This window comes from Leopardus geoffroyi, chromosome A1 (genome assembly GCF_018350155.1).
Source record: "Leopardus geoffroyi isolate Oge1 chromosome A1, O.geoffroyi_Oge1_pat1.0, whole genome shotgun sequence".
NCBI lineage: Eukaryota > Metazoa > Chordata > Mammalia > Carnivora > Felidae > Leopardus > Leopardus geoffroyi.
The window spans coordinates 143,243,371-143,270,731 of record NC_059326.1 but is presented as its reverse complement, the minus strand read 5'-3'; the positions used below and the strand labels follow the sequence as shown (position 1 = coordinate 143,270,731).

At 36.5% G+C, this 27,361-nt stretch overlaps 1 protein-coding gene across 2 annotated transcripts in view; it reads left to right on the top strand.

Moving 5' to 3' along the window:
• The window catches only part of HOMER1 (homer scaffold protein 1), a 143,689-nt gene extending 116,725 nt beyond the window's left edge, over window positions 1-26,964 (top strand). For both annotated transcript variants that reach the window (XM_045496653.1, XM_045496645.1), the window contains 4 exons: window positions 3,327-3,483; window positions 7,822-7,932; window positions 8,557-8,637; window positions 23,862-26,964. In XM_045496653.1, coding sequence (XP_045352609.1) covers window positions 3,327-3,483; window positions 7,822-7,932; window positions 8,557-8,637; window positions 23,862-24,050 — 538 coding nt within the window. In that variant the 3' untranslated portion in view covers window positions 24,051-26,964. The remainder of the gene's footprint in view (window positions 1-3,326; window positions 3,484-7,821; window positions 7,933-8,556; window positions 8,638-23,861) is intronic.
• Window positions 26,965-27,361: the final 397 nt, after the last annotated feature.

Here is a 27,361-nt window from a genome sequence, read left to right as displayed (position 1 = left end):
CTTCTGGGTTTTTATGGAGGCTTCATTCCATAGACATGATTGATAAACTCTTTGGCCATTGGTGACTGTTTCACTTTCAGCCCCTCTCTCTCTCCCTGGAGGTCACAGGGTGGGAGTGAAAGTTTCAACCCTGTAATCAAGGTGGGTTCTTCCTGCCACCAGCCCTCACATCTTTAGGAGGTTTCTAAAAGTCACCTCATTAACATAAACTTAATTGTGGTTGAAAGGGGCTTGTTGTGAATAACAAGACATCCATTTCACTTTTATGGCTCTAAAGTGATTTCTGGGGCTGCAGACAAAAGACCAAATATAACAAAAGATGCCCCAGGAGTTTTATACATTTGCATATATCTAGTGTTTAAATTAGTTCAGTAAGATTTTAGTTAGCAGATTAAAAGGTCCGTTTAAATAAAACTTTATAGGGAAAAAATGGTAGGTGGTTTTGAAAAAATCTGTAATTAAGTTAGAACAGGTGCATGCTTTACTCAGAAAACCTGAATTTGGAACATCATTTCACAAAAGACCGAATAGAAAAGAGTTTTCTTTTCAAGGCTACAAGTGGGCTGTTAAATTAATAGCTTAGCTTATTGTTTGATTTTTATTCATTCATGTTTTGAGGAAATTTCAGTAAACTTTAGAAAATTTTAAAAACTTTTTATTTGAAACTAATTTTAGACTTACAGAAAACTTACAAAAACTATGTGGAGAATTTCCATGTACCCCTCACCCAACTTCTCTTAATGGTAGCATCTTACACAACCATAATAATTACCAAATTAATATAGACACGGTACTACCAACTAAACTGCAGACCTCTTTTCACAATTGTCCTTTTCTGTTCTAGGAACCTATCCATGATCACACTTTGCATTTAATTATTTCTTCTTAATCTCCACCATTCTTTTTCTCAGTCTTTTGATACTTTTGAAGAATACCAACCAGTTATTTTGTAGACAGCCCCTCAGTTTGGGTTTATGATGTTTGCTCATGATTAGAATAAGGTTATGCATTTTTGACAAGAATACCGCAGAAATTATCTCGTATCTTTCCCTGTGCATCATATGAGAGGGTTCATGATGCTGATACATTTTATTACTGGTGATGAGCTTTAGAAATTCTTGATGATAGATGCTATGATTTCTTTTATATAATACATATTAAAATTATTATTAAGGGGGCGCCTGGGTGGCTCAGTTGGTTAAGCATCCAACTTTCAGTTCACTGCATGATCATGCAGTTTGTGAGTTCAAGTCCCACATTGGGCTCTGCTGACAGCTCAGAGCCTGGAGCCTCCTTCAGATTCCTTGTCTCCCTCTCTCTGCCCCTTCCCCTCTCGTGCTGTGTCTCTCTTACTCTCAAAAATAAATAATAAGACATTTAAATTTTTTAAAATTATTATTAAAAATACCAGTCCATCAAAGCATTTGCTTTGTAATGCAGATAATTTACCAAAAACCAAAATGCAGATTAGGGAAAACTGTTATCATCGCTAGTTAATTAATGGGATGAGGTCTGTAGAATTTCACTAAAAAAAGTAAATTGTTCAATGATAAGAAAAAAACACCTTTTTCTTTCAAATGAGGCAATTCTTTCTTCATTGGACAGTTAACAAAGGAATTATCAAAAGAAGAATCTTCCCGAGTAATAGAATTGTTTTTGTAGTAGAAAAATTGTCTTGGTTGAAGCAATTAACTTTGGATAACTTATCAAGTAGAACAATAAATGAGGAAATAGGTGATTGCTTTTAGGTTTTTTTGTTCTATGTGTAACACTGGAATTCTATCAAATTAAGTCATTAAGACCAGTTTCTGGGGTGTAGCCTATCATCATATCTGAAATAAATTTATTGCAACAAATTTTTTGTATTTTGGGCATTTCAAAATTATGAATAGCATGAAATAAATCAATAATAATTTCAGAGGAAATACTACATTACATGTCCCATACCTTATTGACATTGAATCATCCTCATATGTTTCAGAAAGGAATGAAATTGTGCTTCAGGCTTTGATGCACTTAAAAAAATACAGTGTATTTTAAAATACAGTGTATTTTAAAAAGACAGTATGGAGGCTCCTTAAAAATTAAAAATGGAGATACCATATGATCCTTCTGGGTCTTTACCCAAAGAAAATTCTAATTCTAAAAGATATATGCACCCTTATGTTTATTGCACATTATTTACAATAGCCTAGATATGGAACACCCCAAGGTCCACCAATAGATGAATGGATAATGGATGAAGAAAATATGGTGTATATATATATATATATATATATATATATATATATATATATACACACACACATATACAAAATGGAATCTTACTTACCCATAAAAAAGAATGAAATCTTGCCACTTGCCACAACATGTTTGGACCTAGAAAGTATTTTGCTATAAAATAAGCCAGAGAAAGAATACCATATAATTTAACTTATATGTGGAATTTAAAAAACAAAACAAACTTAGGACGCCTGGGTGGCTCAGTTAAGCGTCCGACTCTTTGTTTCTGCTCAGGTCATGATCTCACATTTCATGAGTTCCAGCCCCACTCTGCACTGTCAGTGCAGAGCTTCGGATTCATTCTCCGCTCTTTCCACCCCTACCCCATTCATGCTCTCCCACTCTCTCAAAATAAATAAACTTAATTTAAGAAATCAAAAAACAAAACTAACAAAAATAGACTCATAAGTACAGACAACAAACTGGTGGCTGCCAGAGAAAAGGGGAGTGAGGGGAAGTAGGTGATCAAGGGGATTAAGAGGTACAAACTTGTAGTTATAAAGTAAATAACAGGGATGAAAAGTACAGATTAGGAAATATAGTAAATAATGTAATAATAGCTTTGTATAGTGACACACAGTAACTGTATTTACCATGGTGAATATTTTGTGATATATATAATCATCAAATCACTATGTTATACACCAGAAACTAATATTGTATGTCAAAACTGTGTTTTTATGAAATAAAATTTTTAATGATATCTCCCTCAAATATACAGTAGATTATTAGGTTTTGCTGATAGGTATATCTATATATACCTATATAGATAGATATAGTGTTTATTCCTCAAAAGAGAATGAGTAGAAACTCTCCTGTAGATATCTGTTACCTGTTGTAATGAAAGTGGGAACTAGCTCACATTAAGCTTTCTTCACTTGCTAGGTTTTCTTCACTAGGAACATTTCATTGAAATAGTTGTTTTTATACTTTTTGGATTATCTTTGAAGCATCCATGAACTATAAAACTAATAGAACTGAGTCCTGCTGTCCTTCAAAGTAACAATATTCAATGTAATTGATAGCATTTTCTTTTATTTTAGTTCAGCAATCAGCAAACATTGGGAGGCTGAACTGGCTACCCTCAAAGGAAATAATGCCAAACTCACTGCAGCCCTGTTGGAGTCCACTGCCAATGTGAAACAATGGAAACAGCAACTAGCTGCGTATCAAGAGGAAGCAGAACGTCTGCACAAGCGAGTAAGTTCAGAGCTGCTGCCATCCATAGGGATTTATGGCTAACAGACTTCACTGCTCAGCAGAGACTTACATGTAGTAGACTCAGTTCAAGGACATCTTTTGGAGATAATTGTTGGTTGTCAGAACATATAGATAGATGGTAGTATAAGTGGGTTTATTTAGTTAAGAAAAATATTTTCTATTCTGTCATTATCTGTGAAAATCTTGGTAAGTTATGTCTTTGTTTCTGCTCAGTAATCTCATCTGTAAAATAGAAATAATAATTGATACTGTGTAGAATTCCTGTGAAAATTAATTGAGAAAGTGAATTGACATTTAGTTGCACTGAGTTAATGATAGATGCTTTTATTATTTTATTTTTATTTTTTAAAAAAGGAACAGGAGTGCCTGGGTGGCTCAGTTGGTTAAGCGTCCAACTTCAGCGCTGGTCATGATCTCACAGTTTGTGAGTTTGAGCCCTGCGTGGGGCTCTGTGCTGACAGGCCTGAAGCCTGATTCAGATTTGTGCCTCCCTCTCTCTCTACCCCTTCCCCACTCACGCTCTGTCTCTCTCTCACTCTCTCAAAAATAAATAAAAACATTAAAAAAAGATTTTTTTTAAAGAGCAACTTAAAATATACAGGTAGGAAACGCTTTATAAAAGTTGGGAGGTGCCTGGGTGACTCATTTGGTTAAGAGGCCAACTTTAGCTCAGGTTATGTTCTCATGGTTCATGAGTTCGAGCTCTGCATCAGGTTGTCTACTGACAGCACAGAGCCCACTTCAGATCCTCTGTCCCCCTGTCCCCCACTCATGCTCACTCGATCTCTCTCTCTCTCTCTCTCTCTCTCTCTCTATCTCGATCTGTCTCTCAAAAATAAACATGAAAAAAAATTTTAAGAAAAAATAGTCAGTTACACAGGTTTCCCCCACTATCCAAAAATAAAGCGTTGCTGTGAAACCTTTCCTAAGCTCAAGTGGCATAAAGCAAAGAGTATCCCCTACTTTAAAGTTCACATCATATCACTTCACTTTTACAAAAGACCTACATTAGTATCTGTTTTTGCTACTTGACAGAAATCTGAAGATGATTTTCAGTTTTACCAAAAAACACCATTACCATACTAATCTAGGTCTTTCATAAAAGTGAAGTGGCATAAATGCAAGCTCTCAAAGTGGGGGAGCAGCTGCATTTGAAATTCATATAGGAAAAGAAAATCAGAAACCCCAGTATAAGTAATATCAGAAGCCCAAACAATTACTTGTGAAGAATTTTTTTTGTGCTCAAAGCATTTACATTTACCCAACAGGAAGCAGATGCCACTAATTTCCTTTTTTAGAAAGGATGCCAAACAAGTGAACTTCATAGACAATAGGAAATTGTCTTACTACCAGAGCACAATTTAAGGAATGTAATAGGACCAGAATGATGAAATAATATAGAAATGGAATAGACACAGGGAGGGAGAGTAAGAAACCTGAATAAATATCATCCTATTATATGTATAAAGGTTAACTTAAGAGGAAGAAGAAGAAGGTTGTTTAATGAGTATAGAATTTCCATTTAGCAAGATGCAAAAGTTCTAGAGATCTTTTTCACAATGGTCTGAGTATACTTGTACACTTAAAAATGGTAAAGATGATAAATTTAATTATGTGTTCTTTACCACAGTAAAAAAAAATTAACTCACAACAGTTAACTCATGAGCCAGTAAATATTCATTGAAAAACTATCATATCTCCTTATTGAGTAATCCTTGCCCTTAAGGAATGTTTGGTTTAAATAAATAATTGAATTTTAAAGATTTAAGAAATGAAATCTTTCCGTTCACATGTTTATAATTTTCAGTGCTCTTCCTTCCTTTTTATAGATTTGATTTCCATCAAGGTATCCTTTCCCATTGGCCTGCATTAACTTTGCAATTTTGGCCAGGTATAAGGACAGCTTTTTGACTTAACTACAGGTTGCGTTTTCCTATTTCTTCACATGTGTAGTCATTTTCAGTTGTGTGTTAGACATTAAAAATTAGATGCTATGCTGCCTATAGATGCTCTCATCTTATTCTGAATGATGTTTTTTATTTGAGCAAGCAGTTAAATGACTTACAGACTTCCTTGAATTTGTGGAGGTGTGGACTTACGCTTCATTATTAGAGTTGTTTTATTTTAATTTTGCCCTTAACCCTCTGGAGAATCCCCTAGTCCTGAGAAATCTTTATTTCTAAGGCGTAATCCTTCGGATGCTTCAGTGGAAAGCTTGAGGTGATAACCAATGTCCTCTAATTTGGTGGGACTCAAACTTCAAACTGTTTTCTCTATGGTGAGCATGAGCACTACCACCTTAGCTCTTTCAGCCTTCCAGCTCCCCACACCCCACCATGCTGGACTCTTTGGATTCTTACCTGTGCATGTTTAGTTCAAGGGTTGACCAAAGACTTGGAAAAAGTCTCTATGCTTATTTGGGGCTTTCTTCATTCAGTTCCCTCAATTTCTAGCTGTTTCAGCTGTTCTAAGGAGTCCCCAAATCATCAGGCTCCTCAGGCTATCTTTGAGTCTTTTGCTCTATTTGGTCACTAACCAGGGCATTCAAGCAGTTGAATTTTACATTTCGTTCATGATTTGCCATTATTATCTATGGGAAAGTTTTTTTAATAAAAACAACTCCATCATTATGAGAACTGGAATTCCCCATAAGGAATTTATTATCTAATTGAACAAAGAAAACTGATAAACATTGAAGAATAAGGAAATAATTCCCAAGATTTTCAATACATTTCATTTTGTGGACCACAGGACAGGAGAGCCTTGACAGATTGAGTAGATAGGAATGGCTTTCTGGTGAAAGTGCATGCTGAGCTGAAAGTAGAGGGTTTGATGAAGTCTGAATGGCCTCAGAGGTAAGAGAGGACATTCATATCCAGCAAGATGGGTACGAGAGTTGTTTATTCTTTCTTAAAGTTTTATTTATTTATTTTGAGAGAGAGCATGCACAAGCCAGGGAGGGGCAGAGAGGGAGAGAGAAGGAATCCCAAGTAGGCTTCTTGTTGTTAGCACAGAGTCTGGCACAGAGCTTGATCTCATGAACCATGAGACCATGACCTGAGCTGAAATCAAAAGTAGGATACTTAACCGACTGAACCACCCAGGCACCCTGAGAGTGGTTTGTTCTTAGGACAAGGAGACTTGACTGCTTTTAGTTGGAAAAGTGATATATCACATACTGTGAGTGTCTTGGATGATGAGGATAGTTAAGTAGTTTAGGACTGGTATATGCAAGACCTGAGGGTTAAGATTTGACGTTAAAAAAAAAAAAAAAAAAAAGAGCCTTTGAAAGGCTTTGAATGGGGGAGTTAAAGATCACAGATGAATGTTAGTTTGCAGAAGAGGTAAAAATAGATTACAGTTAAGTCTTCTGGCAAGCCATTGCTGTTCTTTAGGCCTGGATGATAAGGGTCTGCACAAGGCTATTAGTACATGAATAGAAAGGACAAAAGTGTTAAGAAAGGTAGAGTGACATTTGTGGAGTGTAATTAGATATTTGGAAAATGTGAAAGAGAAGGATTTGCTATGTTTCTTTAGCAGTCTAGAATTCACTGCAGTCTAGTCACCCAAAATGTATGAGCTCCCGATGTATGTAAAGAGCTGTGATTGGAGGTGTATGTATGTTTTTATGTTGACTTCTGTCTCTTTTGACTGTCAAATCCAGCAGTGTTGTTGGACAGGATAACGTTTAGGGACTCTGCCCTTCTCTGTTCTCTCAGAAAATACCAAGTGTTTATTAAAAATTAGGTAGCTCTTTGGGCCCTCAGTACATTGTTATTGACTAAAAAATGTTATCTTTTGCCACAGAGACACTATTGATATGAAGTCATTCTAGTAATAGAATGATTTAAGTTGTATTTTTAAGCATATCTTTTCTTCCAGATTCTCTTAACATTTTGGAAATGTATTTGAAAAATTTCTCACTTCTGCAAGGCCAGTTTTCAGAAGCCATGTTTAATTTGAAAGCTACAGATGGAAGGCAGATGGCTATATCTGATTTTGAATATGTTTTCATAGGAAATTTTTAAAGAAAACTTCAGTATAGGGATTCTCTGCTATCATTAATCATTTAAGTTTTCCTGATTTTGCCCATGACCAAGCCATATAAATAATTATTTCCCTGGTCTTTTTTCCTTGTCCTAGATTCGTGTCTTTAAAGAATCTATTCATTCTAAATAAGTGTCTTAATATTTCTCAAAATTGATTTTCATATGTTGCTTCAGAATTCATGTTTTAACTATCAGGAGTTACTATATTTTCAGCAAGAAATCCTTTGAAGTAGTCATATAACTTACCTGTGTTCTCCTTTCATTCTAGGTGACTGAGCTTGAATGTGTTAGTAGCCAAGCAAATGCAGTGCACACCCATAAGACAGAATTAAATCAGACAATACAAGAACTAGAAGAGACGCTGAAAGTGAAGGAAGAGGTATTTGCTACTTTGTACTCATCTGTAATCTGGCTAACATATGTATACAAAATATTTGAGCTTATGTCAGATTTGCAGGTACTTTATGGAGCAAAGTAAGGTTGTGGGATGCTGTTTAGGGGTGTGAAATGTTTTTTTTTTGATTAATATTAAGCTTGTTCATATTTTCTCCTTCCTTATTTCTGCTGTTATGAACAATGATGAGGCAGTCAGACTGAGATGCTGCCTCTTGCCTTCTGTATGAGAGTTGCATTCATAAAATCAGCAGAAAACCAGGAGAGGTTAAATGAATTTTATACGCTGTTGCTTTCTCTGGTTTCTGGTCAGAAGATTTAACATCCCAGGAAAGAATTATATCCACAACCATAACATATTCCGATGGTTGTTTCTAAGCAGTGCTGTCTCAAAGCCCGCAAGTGTACTTGTTGTTTAAGATTATCATGTCGTAGACACCATACCCATAAAGACAAATCACCCCTCTAAAATTTAGTCAGTATAAAGGAATGTTTTTTTAATTATTTTTTTCCAGGGACTGGAACAATGATTTCAGGAAAAAATAAGACTTTCTCTTTCCTTGATTTAGTTTAAATATTGTTGCTAAAGACCTTGCTGTACTTTTTCTAGGAAATAGAAAGATTAAAACAAGAAATTGATAATGCCAGAGAATTACAAGAACAGAGAGACTCTTTGACTCAGAAACTCCAGGTGAGCTGTAATGACGTTTTGATTCATTTTTGCACAGCAAGGCATCACTCATTCTTTCACATAGTAATGACTTTTTTCTCTGAAATTTCATTTCGTAGGTTCTCAGTCCTTTTTCTTTTCCAGGACTTCTCATTCGGGCCTAATCTTTGATTTGTCAAAAATTACCTGATATTATCTAGGTAGCATATGATCATCATAGATGGTCATTTATAAATTGTCTTCAGTAAATTATTTTAGAAATTTCTACTTTGTAACATAAAAAATACCCTGAATTTAAAGAGAATTTCTCAAATGGATTTCATTCACTTGAGGAGTTCTCATTTTTTTTAACACTGAACTACTTAGCATGAATTACAAAAGTAGTTGTGCCCTAATGGGAATCAAGTTAGTACTGTTTTTCTTCCTTTATACGAATTAATTTTACACACTTTTTTTGCATAAGTAATATGTTTCTTGGCTCTCATTTACATATGTATATCCTGTGTCAGTGGTTAGGAAAGAATTTTAGAATTCATTATCAAAGTGCCCTGGCACCTCAGCTACTTTTACACCCCAGTGGTTAGCTGTCTCTATAAAGAGAGGTTAGGGCCACTTTAGAGTTGGGAGTAGAAATAAATGTATGTACAGAGTGAGGAATTTGGGCTGAGTGATGATGAGTGGGACCTGAAAGCCCAGTATTAAAAGGAGTAACATAATTATAATGAGAATGTCCAACATTAATTGAGTGCTCACTTGCACCAGACACTGTGTTAAGCACTTTACTTATATTGTGCATTTATTCCATGCAACAGTCATAGGAGGAAACTGAGGCTTGTATAGGTTAACTTGTCCAATCTCTCTTTAAGTAGGCAAAGTTCTTTGACAGTGGAAATGGGTTCTTTATAGAGCATCAACTATTTCCCTCTCTCTCTCTCTCCCGTCATTTGACTTTCAGCAGTCTGAGAAAAAGGAGGTGGTTTGTTTTGGTTAGCCCTATTAAATGTTGTTCCTACATTTTAATGATCTGTGTAAATTAGCGGTTGTCAACTGGGGGCAGTTTTGTGCCGCAGGGGACGTTTAACAATGTATGGAGACAGTTTTGATTTTCACAACTAGGACTGTATTATTGACATCTAGTAGGTGGAAGTCAAGGATGCTGCTAAACATCCAATTATCTGGCCCAAAATGTCAATAGTGTCAAGGTTGAGAAAGCCTGGTGTAGAACTAAAAGATGAAGCATGTAATCAGGGCTAGAGGAGGTGGAAGAAATCAGTGTGGCTTTGCCATTTGTTCGTTTGTTTCGGGCTGTCATTGTCTGAGTACTTGCTATGCTTCAGGCATTTTGCTAAGCACTTGTATACCATCGCTCTAATTCTCAACTAATTCTCACACTAACAAATGTGGTAACCCCATTTTCAAAGAGAAGGCAGCAGTTCGGAGGTGTTAACAAGTTTACAAGACACTGAGCTAGAAAGTAGTAAGGCCTAAATTTGTTTTGATTCCAAAGTCTCTGTTCTTTCTGTATTAGCACCACACTGCTCCAGGCAGTCAAGTGGCCAAGACATTCCTGACAATTCTTTAAAAACATTTTTCCAGTTACATACACATTTACATTGTCCCAGAGAAACCAACAGGTGATTTTTCATATCAGACTTCTAAATGTATTTCATCATTGACTGAGCAGTAATTGAATTTTAAAGCTGGCTCCTGGAATAGTGAATATCAATGCTTACCTTTTCTTTCACCAAGTATCAAAAATGCTTATCAAAACAACCTACATGGAACAGGGCAGGGAAGCTTTCAGACCTTCGGATGCGCTGGTCCCTATTTGTTTTAGGTCTTGGCTCACGTGTTAATTTCTCCAACTTCTCAATTTAAGCACTGCTCTGCAAGGTCCTCCCAGCCCCCTACTCCCTCCACCCCAGGTACTCTTTGTAATATTACCATGTTTTATTTTCCTAGTAGCCATTGTCAGTATCTGAAATGGTTTTATTTATTTTTAAAATTTATTTTGGAATGATTTCAGATCAGAAAAACTTGCAAGAATGATACAAAAATTTTTTTCATATACCTTTCACCCACATTTCTCAAATGTTAACATTTTTTGCCGTATTTGTTTTACCATTGTGGAACTCTATATATATACATACACACATACATACATACATACATACATACATACATACATACATACATATGTGTGTATACATACATACATATATATACTTATATGTGTATGTATATGTATATACATATATCTTTTTCCTGAAATCTTTGAAAATACGTTTAAGATACAGTATCTCTCTCTTTTTTTTTTTTTTTTTAAGCTTTATTTATTTTTGAGAGAGACAGAGACAGAATGTGAGTGGGTTAGGGGCAGAGAGAGAGGGAGACACAGAATCCAAAGCAGGCTCCAGGCTCCGACTGTCAGCACAGAGGCCGACGCGGGGCTCGAACTCACAGACCGCGAGATCATGACCTGAGCCGAAGTAGGACGCTGAACCGACTGTGCCACCCAGGCGCCCCAAGATACAGTATCTCTTTACCTCTAAACACTTCAGTGTGTATTTTATAAGAGTAAGGACATTTTCTTCTATAACCATCAAAAATTATCTATCTACAGACCTTACTCAAATTCCCATAATTGTCTTAATAATCTCCTTTATTGCAAAATTTAAAAATTGTTTTTCTGGGGTGCCTGGGTGGCGCAGTCGGTTAAGCGTCCGACTTCAGCCAGGTCACGATCTCGCAGTCCGTGAGTTCGAGCCCCGCGTCGGGCTCTGGGCTGATGGCTCAGAGCCTGGAGCCTGTTTCCGATTCTGTGTCTCCCTCTCTCTCTGCCCCTCCCCCGTTCATGCTCTGTCTCTCTCTGTCCCAAAAATAAATAAACGTTGAAAAAAAAAAAAAATTGTTTTTCTGGTCCAGGATTTATTCCAGAATCACATATTGCATTTAGTTGTCATGTATATTTATTTTGATGTTTGAATTGTCCTGCATTTGGCCAGTTGAAACCCCTTCCAGCTTCTGGTTCCTTTTGATATGACACTCTAATTCTTTAAAGAATTTCTTTATGTTTTAGTACAACATAATCCAGGCTCATCTTGTATTTTTTCAACTTTAGCCTTGGAATTAGCTATTTCTTCAAGGAGAAATTTCTTTTAGCAAAGATTGATATTTAGAAGCCAAAACCTGAGTACTAGATAAGCTTCTTGTTATTAAGTTGGCATTGTTTCTTTTCCATCTTAATAAACAGAGCTAGAAGTACACACATACCACATTATGTCCATTTCAGGTACGTATATATGTCTTTTAAACTGAATTCTTACCCATACCTCCCACTGTAGTGAATACTATGAAGTTCATTTTAGCCTTTTCCTTATTCATATCTGTAACTTGTTTACCCAACACCAAGAAACCTGGAGGCACCTGGGTGGCTCACTCAGTTAAGCACCTGGCTCTTGATTTTGGCTTAGGTCATGATCCCACAGTTCTTAAGTTCGAGCCCCGTGTCGGACTCCACGTTGACGTTGTGGAGCCTGCTTGGGATTCTCTCTCTCTCCCTTTCTTTCTGTCCCTCCCCTGCTCACACTCTCTCTCTGTCTCTCAAAATAAATAAATTAATTTTAAAAAATACTGAGAAACCTGATTCTTATTACCCACAGTATATTTACTTACTTTTTTAATCTCAGAAAGCACAGAAAATAGTTGTTGAATTACTGAATAAAACCACTGCAAGAAAATACAAACAAACCCTTACCAACTAGAGATCAGTATAATTCTTTTTGTCCTTAGCCTGTATCCAAAGTTTATTGGGTGAGTTCTTCCACTCCTCTGCAATTGGCTGGGTTCTTCATTTGAAACACATTTATATTTATTTGTGTCATATTCCATTTTAAATGTATTTTATTTCCTATTCTTCTTCATTTTATAGTATGCATTTAATGAGTATATGAAACATTAGTGTGGTTCCAAAAATCAGAACTATTCAGAAAGATGTCTTTAGAGAAGTATGAGCCCCTTCAGTCCAGACTACCCTAGTTTCTGTCCCGTACTTCCCACCCCCCATATCCATCTGCCACCCGTCGGTAACCAGTCACATTAGTTTCTGGTTGATCCTTTCTCTGTTTCTTTTTACACAAATGAAGAGATCTATTTGTTTACCCTCTCCTCCCCTTTTTTAAATGATTACATCCACTAGATTATTCTTTTGCACTTTGCTTCTTTAACCTGAAACATATTGTAGAGATCACTCTGTTAATTCATACAGATGTTGTTCATGTTTGTTACAGTTGTATAGTACTTCATTTCTATGTGTTGATAGTTTATTTAGCCACTCCTTTGTATGGGTATTTAGGCTATTTCCAGTGTTCTGCAACAATACTACAAGTAATATTGTGCATAGGTATTTTGTTATCATTGGAGGTGTATATTCAGGGTAGGTTTTTTTTTTTTTTTAAGTAATCTGTACACTCAACATGGGGCTTGAGCTCATTATGACTCCAAGATCAAGAGTCTCATGGTTGGGCACCTGAGTGGCTCAGTCAGTTAAGTGTCCAACTTCAGCTCAGGTCATGATCCTGTGGTTTGTGAGTTTGAGTCCCACATCAGGCTCTGTGCTGACAGCTCAGAGCCTGGAGCCTGCTTTGGATCCTGTCTGTCTCTCTCTCTCTCTCTCTCTCTGCCCCTCCCCCACGTGCACACACACTCTCTCTCTCTGTCTCCCTCTCTCTCTCTCTCTCAAAAATAAGTAAACACTAAAAAAACAAAAAAGAATCTCATGGTCTGCTGACTGAGCCACCCACAGGAAAGATTCTTAGAAGCAAGATTTCTTAGTGAGAAGATAAACACATAAGTAGTTTTGTTAAATATTGTCCAGTTTTCCTCCATAATGAGTTGTGGCAGTGCTCACTCATACCACCAGCATGAGTGCATGTGTCTCCATAGCCTCACCAACAAAATGTGTTGTCATACTTCTTAATTGTGTGATAGGTGAAAAATGGTGTCTCTTGTGTATCTCGTATTATTATGAGTCACATGAACTTCTTTCATAAGCTTAACGATCTTTTCAGTATCTTTTTGTACATGTGTGGATTGAGTGTTCATGTCTTTTGCCTTTTCTCGATAGGATTTTTGATCCTTTTTCAAGAGTTCTTTGTATTCAGGAGTTCTTTATATATCTGATTACATGTTACAAATATTTTCTCCCAGTTTGTTGTTTTTTTTACTTTTTCCAAGATAGTGTTGCTTTATGTAGTAGTCAGATTGATTCCTTTCTTTACTTGCTTGTGGCTTGTGAATAATAGAGTTAGTTAACTCTTCTAAACTGAGATGATATAGGAATTTATCCATATTTCCCTCTAGTACTTACAAGGTTTCATTTTTTACCTTTAGATCTTCGAGTACTTGGGGTTTATTTTTTTGTGTATGGTATGAGATGAGTATCCAATTCCATCTTTTTCTAAATGCCTGTCCAGTTATCTCATTACCATTTATTTAAAACATCATTCTTTTTTCCAGAGATTGGAGATACTTGATTTCTATGTGTATTTTGATCTATTGCTGGACTTCCTGTTCCACCCCATTGGTCACTCTATTCATGTGTCAGTACCACACTGCATTAATTGTAGAAGCTTTAATGTCTGGGAAGGCCAGTTAATCTTCACAGCGTTTCTTCTTCATTGCTTTTCTAAATATTCTTACATATTTATTTTATCATATGAACTTCAGTATTAACTTCAATGCCAGTTTTTGTGTCAACTAAAAATGTAGCTCTATAAAAAACTTTTATTGGGATTGCTTAAATTTTATTTAGGAGTGTTTTAAGGTTTTTGTGTGTTTGTGCATATTTCTTGTTTATCCATATTTTGTCTTTTTTTGTTTCAAATGGGATTTTTTCTATCATTGTATTTGATTATTGTGTGTATATGTTGAATTCTGTATGCTTATTTTATATGCTGCTACCTGACTATTTTATTACTTGAGGCTGTTTTGTCATTTATTGCACTGCTTCAGTAAGATTTTTTTGGTACGGTGACACATAATTTGCAAACAGAGGTAATTTTATTTATTTCTCCAATTCTTATGCCTCTGTTGATTTTTCTTGTCGAATTACACCTTAAAAACAGTAGTAAAGGGACACCTCTGAGATTCAGTCGATTGAGTGTCCAACTCTTGATATGGACTGGGGTCATGATCTCAGGGTCATGAGATTGAGCCCCACGTCTGTGCTGTCAGCACAGAGCCTGGTTACGATTCTCTCTGCCCCTTCCCCACTCACATGCTTGCACATGTGCTCTCTCTCTCAAAATAAATAACCATTAAAAACAAAACAATGGTATAGTGTTAAACAGTAGTGGAGTTAAGGACTTATTTTGTCCCTTATCTTAGTGAAAATGCCTCTATTATTTTTCCATTAATTAAAATGCTGGATTTAACACTAAAATGTATTTTATCATATTATGAGACTGTCTTTCCTGTTTTGTTGGGTGTTTTTACCAAAAATTTTGTTAATGGCTTTTTTTTTTTTGTTTAAATTTTTTTTTTTTAACATTTATTTATTTTTGAGACAGAGAGAGACAGAGCATGAATGGGGGGAGGGCCAGAGAGAGAGGGAGACACAGAATATGAAGCAGGCTCCAGGCTCTGAGCTGTCAGCACAGAGCCTGATGCGGGGCTCGAACTCACGGACCGTGAGATCGTGACCTGAGCGAAGTCGGACGCTCAACCGACTGAGCCACCCAGGCGCCCCTGTTAATGGCTTTTTTTAAGTATCTTTGGAGATAGCCATAATTCCCTCCCTAGATCTATTAATATGTTTTGTTTTATTAATAGATTTTCTAATACCAAACCACCCTTGCATTACTAGAATAAGTATCGTTATCTATGATATATTATTCTGTTAATGTGGTTTTAGATTTTCATCTTTTATTATTTATAATTTTTACATGATACTCATTTGTAATATTGGTCTGTAATTTTCTTCCTTTGTGGGGAAGCTGTATTTATAAGATTTAGGTATCAAGGTTATACTTCATATAAAGTTATACTTCAGGAGTGCCTGGGTGGCTCGGTTGAGCATCTGATTCTTGATTTCAGCTCAGGTCACAATCCCATGTTCAGATGCTCAACCGACTGAGCCACCCAGGTGCCCTTTAAAAAACAATTTTTTGGGGGGGATGCCTGGGTGGCTCAGTCGGTTGAGCGTCCTGACTTCGGCTCAGGTCATAATCTCACAGTTCGTGAGTTTGAGCCCCGCGTCAGGCTCTGTGAGGACAGCTCGGAGCCTGGAACCTGCTTCGGATTCTGTGTCGCCCTCTCTCTCTCTATCCCTCCCCAGCTTGCACTCTGTCTCTCCCCCTCTCAAAAATAAATAAAACATTAAAAAAATTTTAAAGAAAATTTTTTTAAAGTTATACTTCTGTTATACTTCATACACTTTCTTCATTTTCTGTGCTATGGCGTCATGGATGTCATATTGCAACTATCTGATCTTTGAGCATTTAATAAAACTCTCCTTTGACACCATCGGGGCCTGGTGCATTTTTTGTGTAGTTCCTGGATTATTCTGTCTTCTGTAGCTATTGGACTGTTTAAGTTTTGCATCTAGCTTTCATATATTCAGCAAGAACTCCTATTTTATATAGTTGTTCATTATCCTTTTCTTCTTGATTAAGTAAAGTTAAGCAATGGTATGTCCATTTCGTTAAATTAAAAAAAAAATTTTTTTTAGCGTTTATTTGCTTTTGAGAGAGACAGACAGAGTATGAGCAGGGGAACGGCAGAAAGAGAGAGAGACACAGAATCTGAAGCAGGCTCCAGACTCCAAGCTGTCATCACAGAGCCTGACGTGGGGCTCGAATTCACAAACTGTGAGATCATGACCTGAGCCGAAGTCAGATGCTTAACCAACTGAGCCACCCAGGCATCCCTAAAAAAAAAATGTTTTTTAATGTTTATTTTTGAGAGAGAGAGAGAGAGAGATAAAGTGCGAGTAAGAAAGGGTCAGAAAGAGGAGACACAGAATCTAAAGCAGGCTCCAGGCTCTGAGCTGTCAGCACAGAGCCCAGTGCGGGGCTTGAACTCACAAACTGTGAGATCATGACCTGAGCTGAAGTCAGATGCTTAACTGACTGAGCTAACCAGGCACCCTTATTTTGTTAAATTATTTTAAAAATATTTGGCTTGGTTCATCAGTGTCACTGTCTTTCTGTCCTCTACCTTATGAATTTTTCCTTTTATCTTTACTATTCCTGCTTCATGCTTTATTTTGGTTGACTTTTTATTCTTTTTCTAGCATTTTAAGAAGAGAATTTAATTCCTTTATTTTTATTCTTTCACTTTTATTTATACATGTTTAAGGCTATAGATTTTCCTCTGTTGCTCTAAAGTGTATTCCATAGATTCTGGTATTTAGTATTTTCATTATCATTATTCCTGAAATTCTGTAATTTTGGTTTTATTTACCTTGTATGCAAGAGGTGTTTAAAAGAAGGTGCTTCAGGGGTGCCTGGGTGACTCAGTTAGTTAAGCATTCTGACTCTTGATTTTGGCTCAGGTCATGATCTCACAGTTTGTGAGTTCAAGCCCCACTTCAGGGATTGGGGATTCTCTCCCTCCTCACTCTGTACCTATCCCCAGCTCATGCTTGCTTGCTTGCTTTCTCTGTCTCTCTCTCAGAATAAATAAATAAGCATTACAAAAAATAAAGGGATGCCTGTGTGGTTCTCTCAGGTGAGTGTCTGACTCTTGATTTCAGCTCAGATCAAGATCTCACAGTTTTTGAGTTCAAGCCCTGCATCAGGCTCTGCTCTGAAAGTGCAGAGCCTGCTTGGGATTCTCTCCCTCCTCTCTCTGCGCACCCATCCCACCGCCCACCACTCACTTGTATGCTCAGTTGTGCACACTTTCTCTCTCTCTCTCTCTCTCTCTCTCTCTCTCTCTCTCTCTCAGAATAAATAAACATTACAAAAAATAAAGGGGCAGGATAAATTCTGTTGGTTAAGTGTCCAACTCTTGATTTCAGCTCAGGTCATGATCTCATAGTTAATGAGTTTGAACCCCACATTGGGCTTTGTGTAGAGCCTGCTTGGGATTCTCTCTGCCCCTCCCCTCCCCCCAAATAAATAAATAAACTTTAAAAAAATAAATAAAAGAAAGATCGTGGCTTGAGCCTAAATCATGAGTTGGACACCCAACCAACTGGGCCACCCAGGCACCCCTACTAACATTTTTATATTATTTTTTAACCATCATCCATCCTTGTTTTATTCTTTGATATATATTACATATAGTACATGGTCCTTTCTTTGAAGTTTCCACAATAATCTGTTGGTTGGATGAAGCTTATCTTTAGTGGATGGTTCCCGAAGAGCTTATGGTTTTAAGCTGTTTTTTTTAAAAGACTTAGTACTTGGGTGACAGGTAGATCTAAAATCCTTGGTTTGTAATTTTCTTTCTTTGAGTTTCTTGAAAATGCTGCTCCATTATTACCTTGTTTTTATGTCTCTTTTGAAAAATCTATTCCAGTCTAGATGCCTGGCCTTGGAAGTTTAGAACCCATTCTGTTTGTATGCCCTGAGGATTTTTCCTTTATATTTAAAATCTAATAGTTTTACTAAGATAATTCTGAGAATTGATTGTTGAGGGTCAGTTTTCTCAGGTACTTGGTGGGCCCTTTTAATTCGTAGATTCAGGTCTGCCTTTATTTCCAGGAAGTTTTCTTGTGTAAAAGTTTTAAATATTAACTTTGTCTTATTGGGGTGTTTTCTTCTTCAGGAGCTCCAGTGATACGTAACTGGATTGGATTTTTTTGTCTTCTGTTTCAACCACTTTCTCTCTGATTTTTTTTATATAAATGTTTATTTAATTGAGAGAGAGAGAGAGAGAGAGAGAGAGAGAGAGAATACGGGCAGGGGACAGACAGAGAGAGAGGGAGAGAGAGGATATGAAGCAGGCTCCAGGCTCCAAGCTGACAGTGGAAATCCCAATCTTGGAGCTTGAGCTCATGAACTGTGAGATCATGACCTGAGCTGAAGTCGGACACTTAACTGACTTGAGCCACCCAGCCACCCCACATTCCCTTGAGTGTTGAAAAATAATAATTGAATAAACTGTATTTTTTTTGCAAATATATTTTTTATTTTATAATTCAGTATTTATTTCTGATGTGATTTTGCCTTTTTCTTCTGTTTCTATCAAGCTTTAATCACTCCAAATTTTTTTTTTGTTTTTTTGGCCCATTTCTGTTTTTCGTGTTTAATATCTGACTCAGGCTCTATTTTGAATGCTTGACAGTATTTAAAGTTTATTTTGGGTGTAATGTCTACATCCAACATGAAGCTCAAACTCATGACCCTAAGATCAAGAATCCCATACTCTTTCCCTTTTTAAAAAAAAATATTTTTTTCAAGTTTATTTACTTATTTTGAGAGAGAGAGAGAGAGGGAGAGAACAAGCACAAGCCAGGAAGAGGCAGAGAGAGGGAGAGACAATCCCAAAGAGGCTCAACGCTGTTGGCGCAGAGCCCAACTTAGGCCTCAAACTTACAAAGCATGAGATCATGACCTGAGCCGAAATCAAGAGTTGGACACTTAACTGACTGAGCTACCTTTGTGCCCAAGAGTCCCATGCTCTTCTGACTGAGCCAGCCAGGTGCCCTGTTTGATGATATTTAATTTCGAGTGGAGTCTTCTGTTTTCTTGCGCTTCATAGTTGGTTTTTTGTGGGGACTTGTATTTTCATTCAGTGAAGTGTCTAGAGTTTCATTTTCTGTTTTCATCTTACTATAGTTTCCGTAGATGAAGATATGTCACATCTTTGTATTTGGTGGACTGAGTGGCAGTTTTGGGTAGTTTACAAATTCTTAGTTAAAAACCACTCACTTTTTGGGAGACAGGTAAGAGAGAAAGCTTGGGAAATGTCTTTGCTGGAAATTGAAGTTTGTATTGTTCTATTTCTTCTAGTAACTTTGAAGTTGTGAAGTTTGTGTGGTTTTATTCTTGTCATTGATTTATTTAGTTAGGGAGGATGGTTAGGAGATTTCAGTGTATGCAGTCACCATTACCTCAGCTTCCCGGAAGTCTGTTTTGTTTGCTTTTTGTTGAGAGTATCCTAATCTAGATTGCATGCTGCATTCAAACAAGAACCATCTTTGTTTATTCTCTGCTTTATCTCTATTTCTAGTACATAGAAGATGCTTAGTAAATAATTGTTAAATAGCTCTTCTTCAAAATTTGTGTGTGTGTGTGTGTCTGTTGCCCCTTTTTTTCTGTTGAAATACTAGTTCTTGTTTTGATGATTTATATATGTCTTGTTACATATGAAGGTTGATGATCTAATAGGGCAGTATATCTTACTTATATCAGCTTAAGATGTGAATCAGATATCCAAGACAATTTTCCTGTAACTTTTATTTAGATTAAAAATGCAGGATTTAAACTGTTAGAAAGTGAACCTGATCTGGTCCCATTTATGATGGTAATAATTGTATAAATTTTTTTAATGTTTATTTATTTTTGAGAGAGAGGGAGAGAAAGAGTGTGAGCAGGGGAGGGGCAGAGAGAGAGAGGGAGACACATAATCTGGAGCAGGCTCCAGGCTCTGAGCTGTCAGCACAGAGCCCAGCGTGGGGCTTGAACCCATGAGCAGTGAGATCATGACCTGAGATGCAAGTCAGATGCCTAACCGACTGTGTCACCCAGGAGCCTCTGTAAAAAAAATGTTTTAATCACTCTAGTGTTTAGGCTCTATATCTAACACAGAGAGTGACCTTCTACCCATTAAGATTTTATACTTTTTTTTTTTAATATTTATTTATTGCTAAGGGAGAGAGAAAGAGGGAGAGAGAGAACCTCAAGCACTGTCAGCACCGAACCCAACATGGGGTTCGAACTCACCAACCATGAGATCATAACCTGACCTGAAATCAAGGACCGGATGCTTAACCATCTGAGCCACCCAGACACCCCTTTATACTTTGAATTATTGCCCTTTAAAACATTCGAAGGGCCTCCATTGCTTTATCAGGACTGAACCAGGTCTGGATGCCCCTGGCACATGGTTACCTGTCAGGGAAGGAGAAGAGGAAATTAGTAGCACACAAGTGGTTATAAGTAGAAGAATAAGTTAGGAGTGAGAATAAACGGCAAGAAGAGGCTTGGAAAACATGGACATAAGGTGAACTACTGGGAAGTGCCCACAAACCAGGGCTCCAGTTGCCTTGTGTTGGCCCATGTGCACAGCGTTGGCCATTCTTGCTCTAGGATTATATTCTCTGCTTCAGAATAGACCGGCACTGTCAGCACTGTATTGGATCCCTTTTGTTACCTGCCTACTAAAATTCCTCCAATCAGAGAAATTGTTGAGAGTATGAAACTCTGTCTAGAGAGAACAATGCAATTTTAATAGCTGAGGAAATTTGGTGTTTTGCATGCTTCCATTGAAAATGTTTGGATGTTTCATTGATTGGCAAGGAGAACAAAGAAGGCTTTCATTTTAAGGAAGGCTTTAGAGGGCATTATGGGTGGTGCCTGGTGAAGTGGGTGTTTTCTAGTAAATGACATTTGGTCTATTTTTATAGTTGGAAACATTCTACTCTTAAGCTTATTGTTTAAGCAAGCAAGAGAGCATACTGTGCAATCATGAGTGGAATTTTTACATTTGATCCCAGGCTCTTTTTTCTCCCTCATAGTTTGGAGCCTCCATGAATGTGCCTATGAATTTATAAGTATTTTATTGGTTTCAGATCCTGCTCTCAGTTTACTTATCTTCTCTTTGTGGATTATTCAAAGGAAAAAGATTAGAAACATACTGGGAAATATCTAACAGTAAATGCTTTTTTTTTTTTTTTAACTTTTTTTTAATGTTTGTTTATTTTTGAGAGAGAGACAGAGCATGAGCAGGGGAGGGGCAGAGAGACAGGAGACACAGAATCTGAAGCAGACTCAGGCTCTGAGCTGTCGGCACAGAGCCCAACGTCGGGCTCCAACCACAAACCGTGAGATCATGACCTGAGCCAAAGTCGGATGCTTAACCAACTGAGCCACCCAGGTGCCGCTCATCAGTAAATGCTTTAATATTAGATTGGGATTTCTTAAATTCTTCATTTATAACTCATTTGAGCTGCTGTATTACTTTATTATATTTTCTCAGGCTCTTGCAGCTCCTCTGTGACTCTTGCTTAGGCCTTTCTCTTAGTTATTTCTGTCAGAGCAAGTGAACATTTATGTTCAGAATCCTAGATCAGGATTACTTTCTTCTGTGTATTCAAGCCAAATTCCCAGTTATTTTTCTCAAAAGTTGAATTTTTACAGGTATTGTAAGAGAAGTAAATATAAAAAGTAAAAATACCCATAATCCTAACAACTGCAACCATTTCCTATTATGTACAGTAATTTCCAGTGCTTGTCCTCATGCATACCAATTTTTGTCTATTTGCACTCTGCTGCTTGGTATTGTTTTTTTCATTTAACATTTACTGGATTCTTTCAAAAATTAAAAAAAAAGTGTTCTACCACCCTTTAGACTTGCTGTAATTTTTTTAGAGATTTACACTTAAATGATGCATTAACACTTGAAACATAATGTTTTCTCGGGCTGATTCATATTGTATTATTAGCACCAAAATCTTGTCTTTGTTCCATATAATTTATATATGTAAATATAATTTGTATCAATCACTTAATTCCTCTCAGATGTAAAAGTGAGCTTTCCTGGGGGCGCCTGGGTGGCTCAGTTGGTTAAGCGTCAGACTTCAGCTCAGGTAGTGATCCCATAGTTTGTGGAATCGAGCCCTGTGTTGGGCTCTGTGCTGACAGCTCAGAGCCTGGAGCTTGCTTCAGATTCTGTATCTCCCTCTCTCTCTATCCCTCTCCTGCTTATGCTCTGTCTCTGTCTCTCAAAAATAAATAAACTTTAAAAAAATTTAAGCGTTGCCTGGGTGGCTCACTTGGTTAAGTGTTCGACTTTGGCTCAGGTCATGATCTCACAGTCCATGGATTCAAGCCCTGCTCTGTGCTGACAGCTCACAGACTGGAGCCTGCTTTGGATTCTGTGTCTTTCTCTCCCTCCTCTCTCTCTCTCTCTCTCTCTCTCTCTCTCTCTCTCTCTCTCTCTCTGTCTTTCCCCTGCTTGTGTTCTCTTTCTCAAAAATAAATAACATTTGAAAAATTTAAAAAGTGAGGTTTCCTGGGGTGCCTAGGTGGCTTAGTCAGTTAAGCTTTCCAACTCTTGATCTCTGGGTTGTGAATTGAAGTCCTGTGTTGGACACCATGCTGGGTGTGGAACCTACTTTAAAAAAAAAAAAAAAAAAAAGAGCTTTCCAGAAAGAACATATAACTTTCTATGAATTGCTTATCTAAATAGCTTATTTAAAGTGTAATAGTCTGTTTTCTGCCGTTTTTCTCAATTAGAATTTTTAACCAAATTGAAGTCTCTAGCTCACTATATCCTTTTATTTTTTAGAGTCACTTACTATATTTGTTATGCTTAGGAACATTTTTAGAGCAGTAATAACTTCTAATTTTTAAGTATGCTGGACTTCATTCTGTTTTTTAAAAAAAAATTTGTCATGTACCTTTAGTTCCCTTTTGTCGTTTTCTCTTCTTTCCATGATTTGCAGTATATTGGAATGTCAGCTTTCTAATTCTCTCATATGTATACTTATTACATGTCTTGACTATAGTTTTTAGCCCTTGAGCTGTTTGCTCTGCCACCTCGATCCATTTGATAGGCAAAACAAAGAATAATGAACATGCTCAGAGGTTCCTAACACCACATTTTAGAAAGTTGTCGTCTTCCCACAATCTTTCTCAGGAATTGCCAATGAGGAGAAAAAAATTTGTCTTTTTCTCTGTTTGCTTTCACCTGAGTGTGCTCGCAATTGTGCAATAGGAAGAATAGGCAGGCAGAAATTGACATGAGATGTAGCTAATCCACAAAATGGGTCTTTAATCCTATCTAAGTATTTGAAGTGCCTGAGGGGTTGCCTAGCACAAAGTAAGCAATCAGCAAGTTTTTGTCGGGTGGATGGATGGATTCATGAACAAGCCTGTCCATAAAACGCATGGATTTCTCAGATGGCAAAATTCTAAAAATCTCTTTAAATGGTACTACCTTGAGATTCAGAAACTCATCCTCCTACTCGTCCACGTGCATTAACTACCAGAATATTAGTAATAACAAAAGTTATATTGCTTTCTAAGTCATGAACTGACCTGTGTATATATATCACACTTTTGTTTCTAAAGGAAGTAGAAATTCGGAACAAAGACCTGGAGGGACAGCTGTCTGACTTAGAGCAACGTCTGGAGAAAAGTCAGAATGAACAAGAAGCTTTTCGCAATAACCTGAAGACACTCTTAGAAATTCTTGATGGAAAAATATTTGAACTAACAGAGTTACGAGATAACTTGGCCAAGCTACTAGAATGCAGCTAAGAAAAGTTAAATTTCAGTGCCAATTGATTAAAAAATACACTGTCTCTCTTCATAGGACTGTTTGGGCTCTGCATCAAGATCGCACAAAAAAATTGAATATCATTCCTCCTCCAGGAGGATGATCTTTTGAAAATTGGAATTGTATATTTCAGTGTAAATTTTAGAATTCAGCTTGTAGCTAGTTGGGGAAAAAAAAAGAGATGAAAACTTGAACTACAAATTACCTCCATGTATATTATTGGCCATAGTTAACTAGAAAGTTATAAATAGACACTTAATGCAATCTTTTTTTTCTGATATTAGCCAATGGGAGAATTAACAATGTCTGGGTCACATCCCCTTTTTGTGTTCAACACAGTGAAGGTTATCTGCTTCTTAAATTAATTTACTTATGATATCTAAAGCTGTGTTTTGTGCAAAAACTTAGTGATGAAAGCCCTGTCTTCTGTTGTAATCTGAATAATTTCTCAGGATATTTTTGCACTGCTAAGAAGCAGTGCCATTACCAATTAATTCTTGCCAGGAGTGAGAGAGAGCTGTATCTTTAATTGAAACATACTTAACTAGAACTGGGTGTATAGAGTTCTTCCCTTTTTTTATACTGGAAGATATTTCACTCGGTGACCACTCTGGTACACTCTGGTGTTCTTTAATCTTGTCTGCTGTATAGTTTACTTTTCCACATTGATTCCATGTATTTATGAGAAGATATTGTCTCCCATTTTATTACACATTTTAAAGCCAACTAACGAAGGCAGCTGAGTCCCTCAGAAATTTTTCTTTTTAAATTTCTAATAAATTTGACACACAGTACTGAAATACAGCAGCCCGTCATTGACGGTCTGGTCTAGCAATGTTAAGTATATTTACAGAATATGCAGTTACATTTATTTATATATTTTGCAAGAAATCTTTTCTGAATGATCAATGCATTTCAATTTACAAATAATAATGGTTACTGGGGAACTGTTTATTATAGATCATTTTAAGGTGTATAGCAATTTTAAAGGGGATCCATTTCCATCAAACAGCCAATCAGAGGACTGTGGGGGTTGGAGCCGTGTACTCTGTCTGGGTCTTCACATCAACCACATCTCTAGTCAAACCTCACAAGGCAATATTCTGAACTGTTAACTAGGCATTTCAAAACAAGAATTCAACAGGCTCTTCTCAATGAACAAGTTTTAATGTTGTTTTGATGTAATTTTAAAAGACTTTTAGCAAACATGCATTTCTTTCTATATTTCTTTGAAGAAGCTATTTTAAAAGTGAGCCAAGTGCTGTCTAGTCTGCTTATGGAGTTAGGAATGCATCAGAGTCCATATATCTTTGCTGTACAATGCCTGTGATGTTGAGGAGGGTTCTTTTTTAAAGTGTATGCTTGAGTATCTGACTCTGTGGAGTCTACGAATGCACTGACTTTGTTTGTACCCCAAAACAATTGAATTGTTAAGTACAAAATTAAGCTAATTAATCGATTTGTAACCATTTTTTCACTCACAAGCAGCAACGCAACACTAGACAATTTTGTTTTATATATGTATGTGTATGTATGTAAATACATACATATTAATTTATATTAGAGTGAAAAATAAATGGTTTGTTTCTAAAGTTAGTTTCTAAAGTGAGTTTTCAGGTGTCTCTGAACAGTTTATATCAGACACTTAATCATCATGTATTATATGTGCTATAACATCATGTAAGTTACCTCCATCTATTTTAGGATATTTTCCTCACCTGTTTATTATAGGGAGGATAATTTAGGTACACAAGCTCAGAGCTGAGATATTTCTCTGATAAATCAGGTAATAAAATTATTTGATTGATGGAATTTTGAAGTAGATGTGATTTTATCCATCAGTTTCTGAGTAATAAAGAGCACCAGATTTTAATTTAAATAGGGGATTTAACACTAGGGATCAGGGAATTTAGTTATGAAGAGTTAAAAATTAAAAAAAAAAAACAGTATAAGCTATTGAAATGGTAAGTGAATTATTTTAATGATGTAATAAGATATTTTTAAATTTTGACATAGTTGTCATTTAATGGGAAAATAACTCACCAAAATGTCTCCACTTGAATTGTACTGATATGTGAGACATGTGTGTAATTCAATATATACATATACCCATATGTATATACAGAAAATTATTTTTAATATTTTCCTACTGATAAGAAATTTAAAATTGGAAATTTTGTGAGTTTTTTCCTTGTCCAATAAGGCCTAATTTTTTTTTCTTTTTTTAGGGATTTAACAACTTGAGGGCTGCACCTTTAAATTCCCAGATTGTCTTTAGACGTGTACAGTATATGGGATAAGGTGGACACAAGTGCACATATAAATAAAATCTTCTTAGTAAGACTGTTTTCAGTATTCATTTACAGTAGGAGAGTATCTAGAAATCGTCATCTACAAGTCATAATTAGGTTGTGTGCCTACTGTAGTTTTCTCCATTTCTGTATTATAGAAATAAAAGTTTGCATATTAAAATTTGATTTTTCCCAGAGACAAGTATTATATGATGTATCTATATTTAGATCAAACTGTGGTAATATATTTATCAGAAAATGATGCTGGGGACTGTAGCCTGAACATGGACTTGAAGTGACACAGAAAAGGAGAGCAGAGATCGATCCCATTGTGTATAAGTTACTATATGATAATTATGAATTCTTGTACAAAAAACAACTGAAAAAAAGGAAAAACAAAAATACAGTTTTTATTTTGAAATACATTTGTTGTTCTCTGGAGAATGTACTTTATCTTCTTTTTCCTTCAGTCTTTTACAGATACTTTTTAAAAGGCATTTAAGTGATGGCAGCATTTGCTCAACTCCTACAGGTGCTACTGGATTTCACATTTAGTGTGTTATGTTGTGAAATCCTAACTTTGACATAAACGGTTTTATGAGTATCTCCCTGCCTGGAAAATTAGTTTTTGTTTCTCCTCTCTCTCCTTCTCTCCCTCTTTGTCTCTCGCTCCTTCTCTCGCGCTCTTTTCTCCCTTTCTTTCTGCAGATTAAAAAAAGTTCATGAAGTTACATCCGTCCTTGTCCTCACAGAAGAGCTTCAGCCCTGTCATGGATTTCATGCTTTGCTCTCATTTAACTGCTGGGAAGCAATTAGAGGAAAAGCTTGCAGGTTTTTTTTTCAAGTGGAAATAAAAGGGACACTCGAAATTAAACTACCACCTTTTAAAGCTCCTTTTCTGCCCTGTTAAAATTAAATGTATTCTCTCACATGTGTGCTCTGGCCTTCCATGTTTGTGTTTAACTGTGGAGTGAGCATCTCAGCTGCTCTCTCCCTGCAGA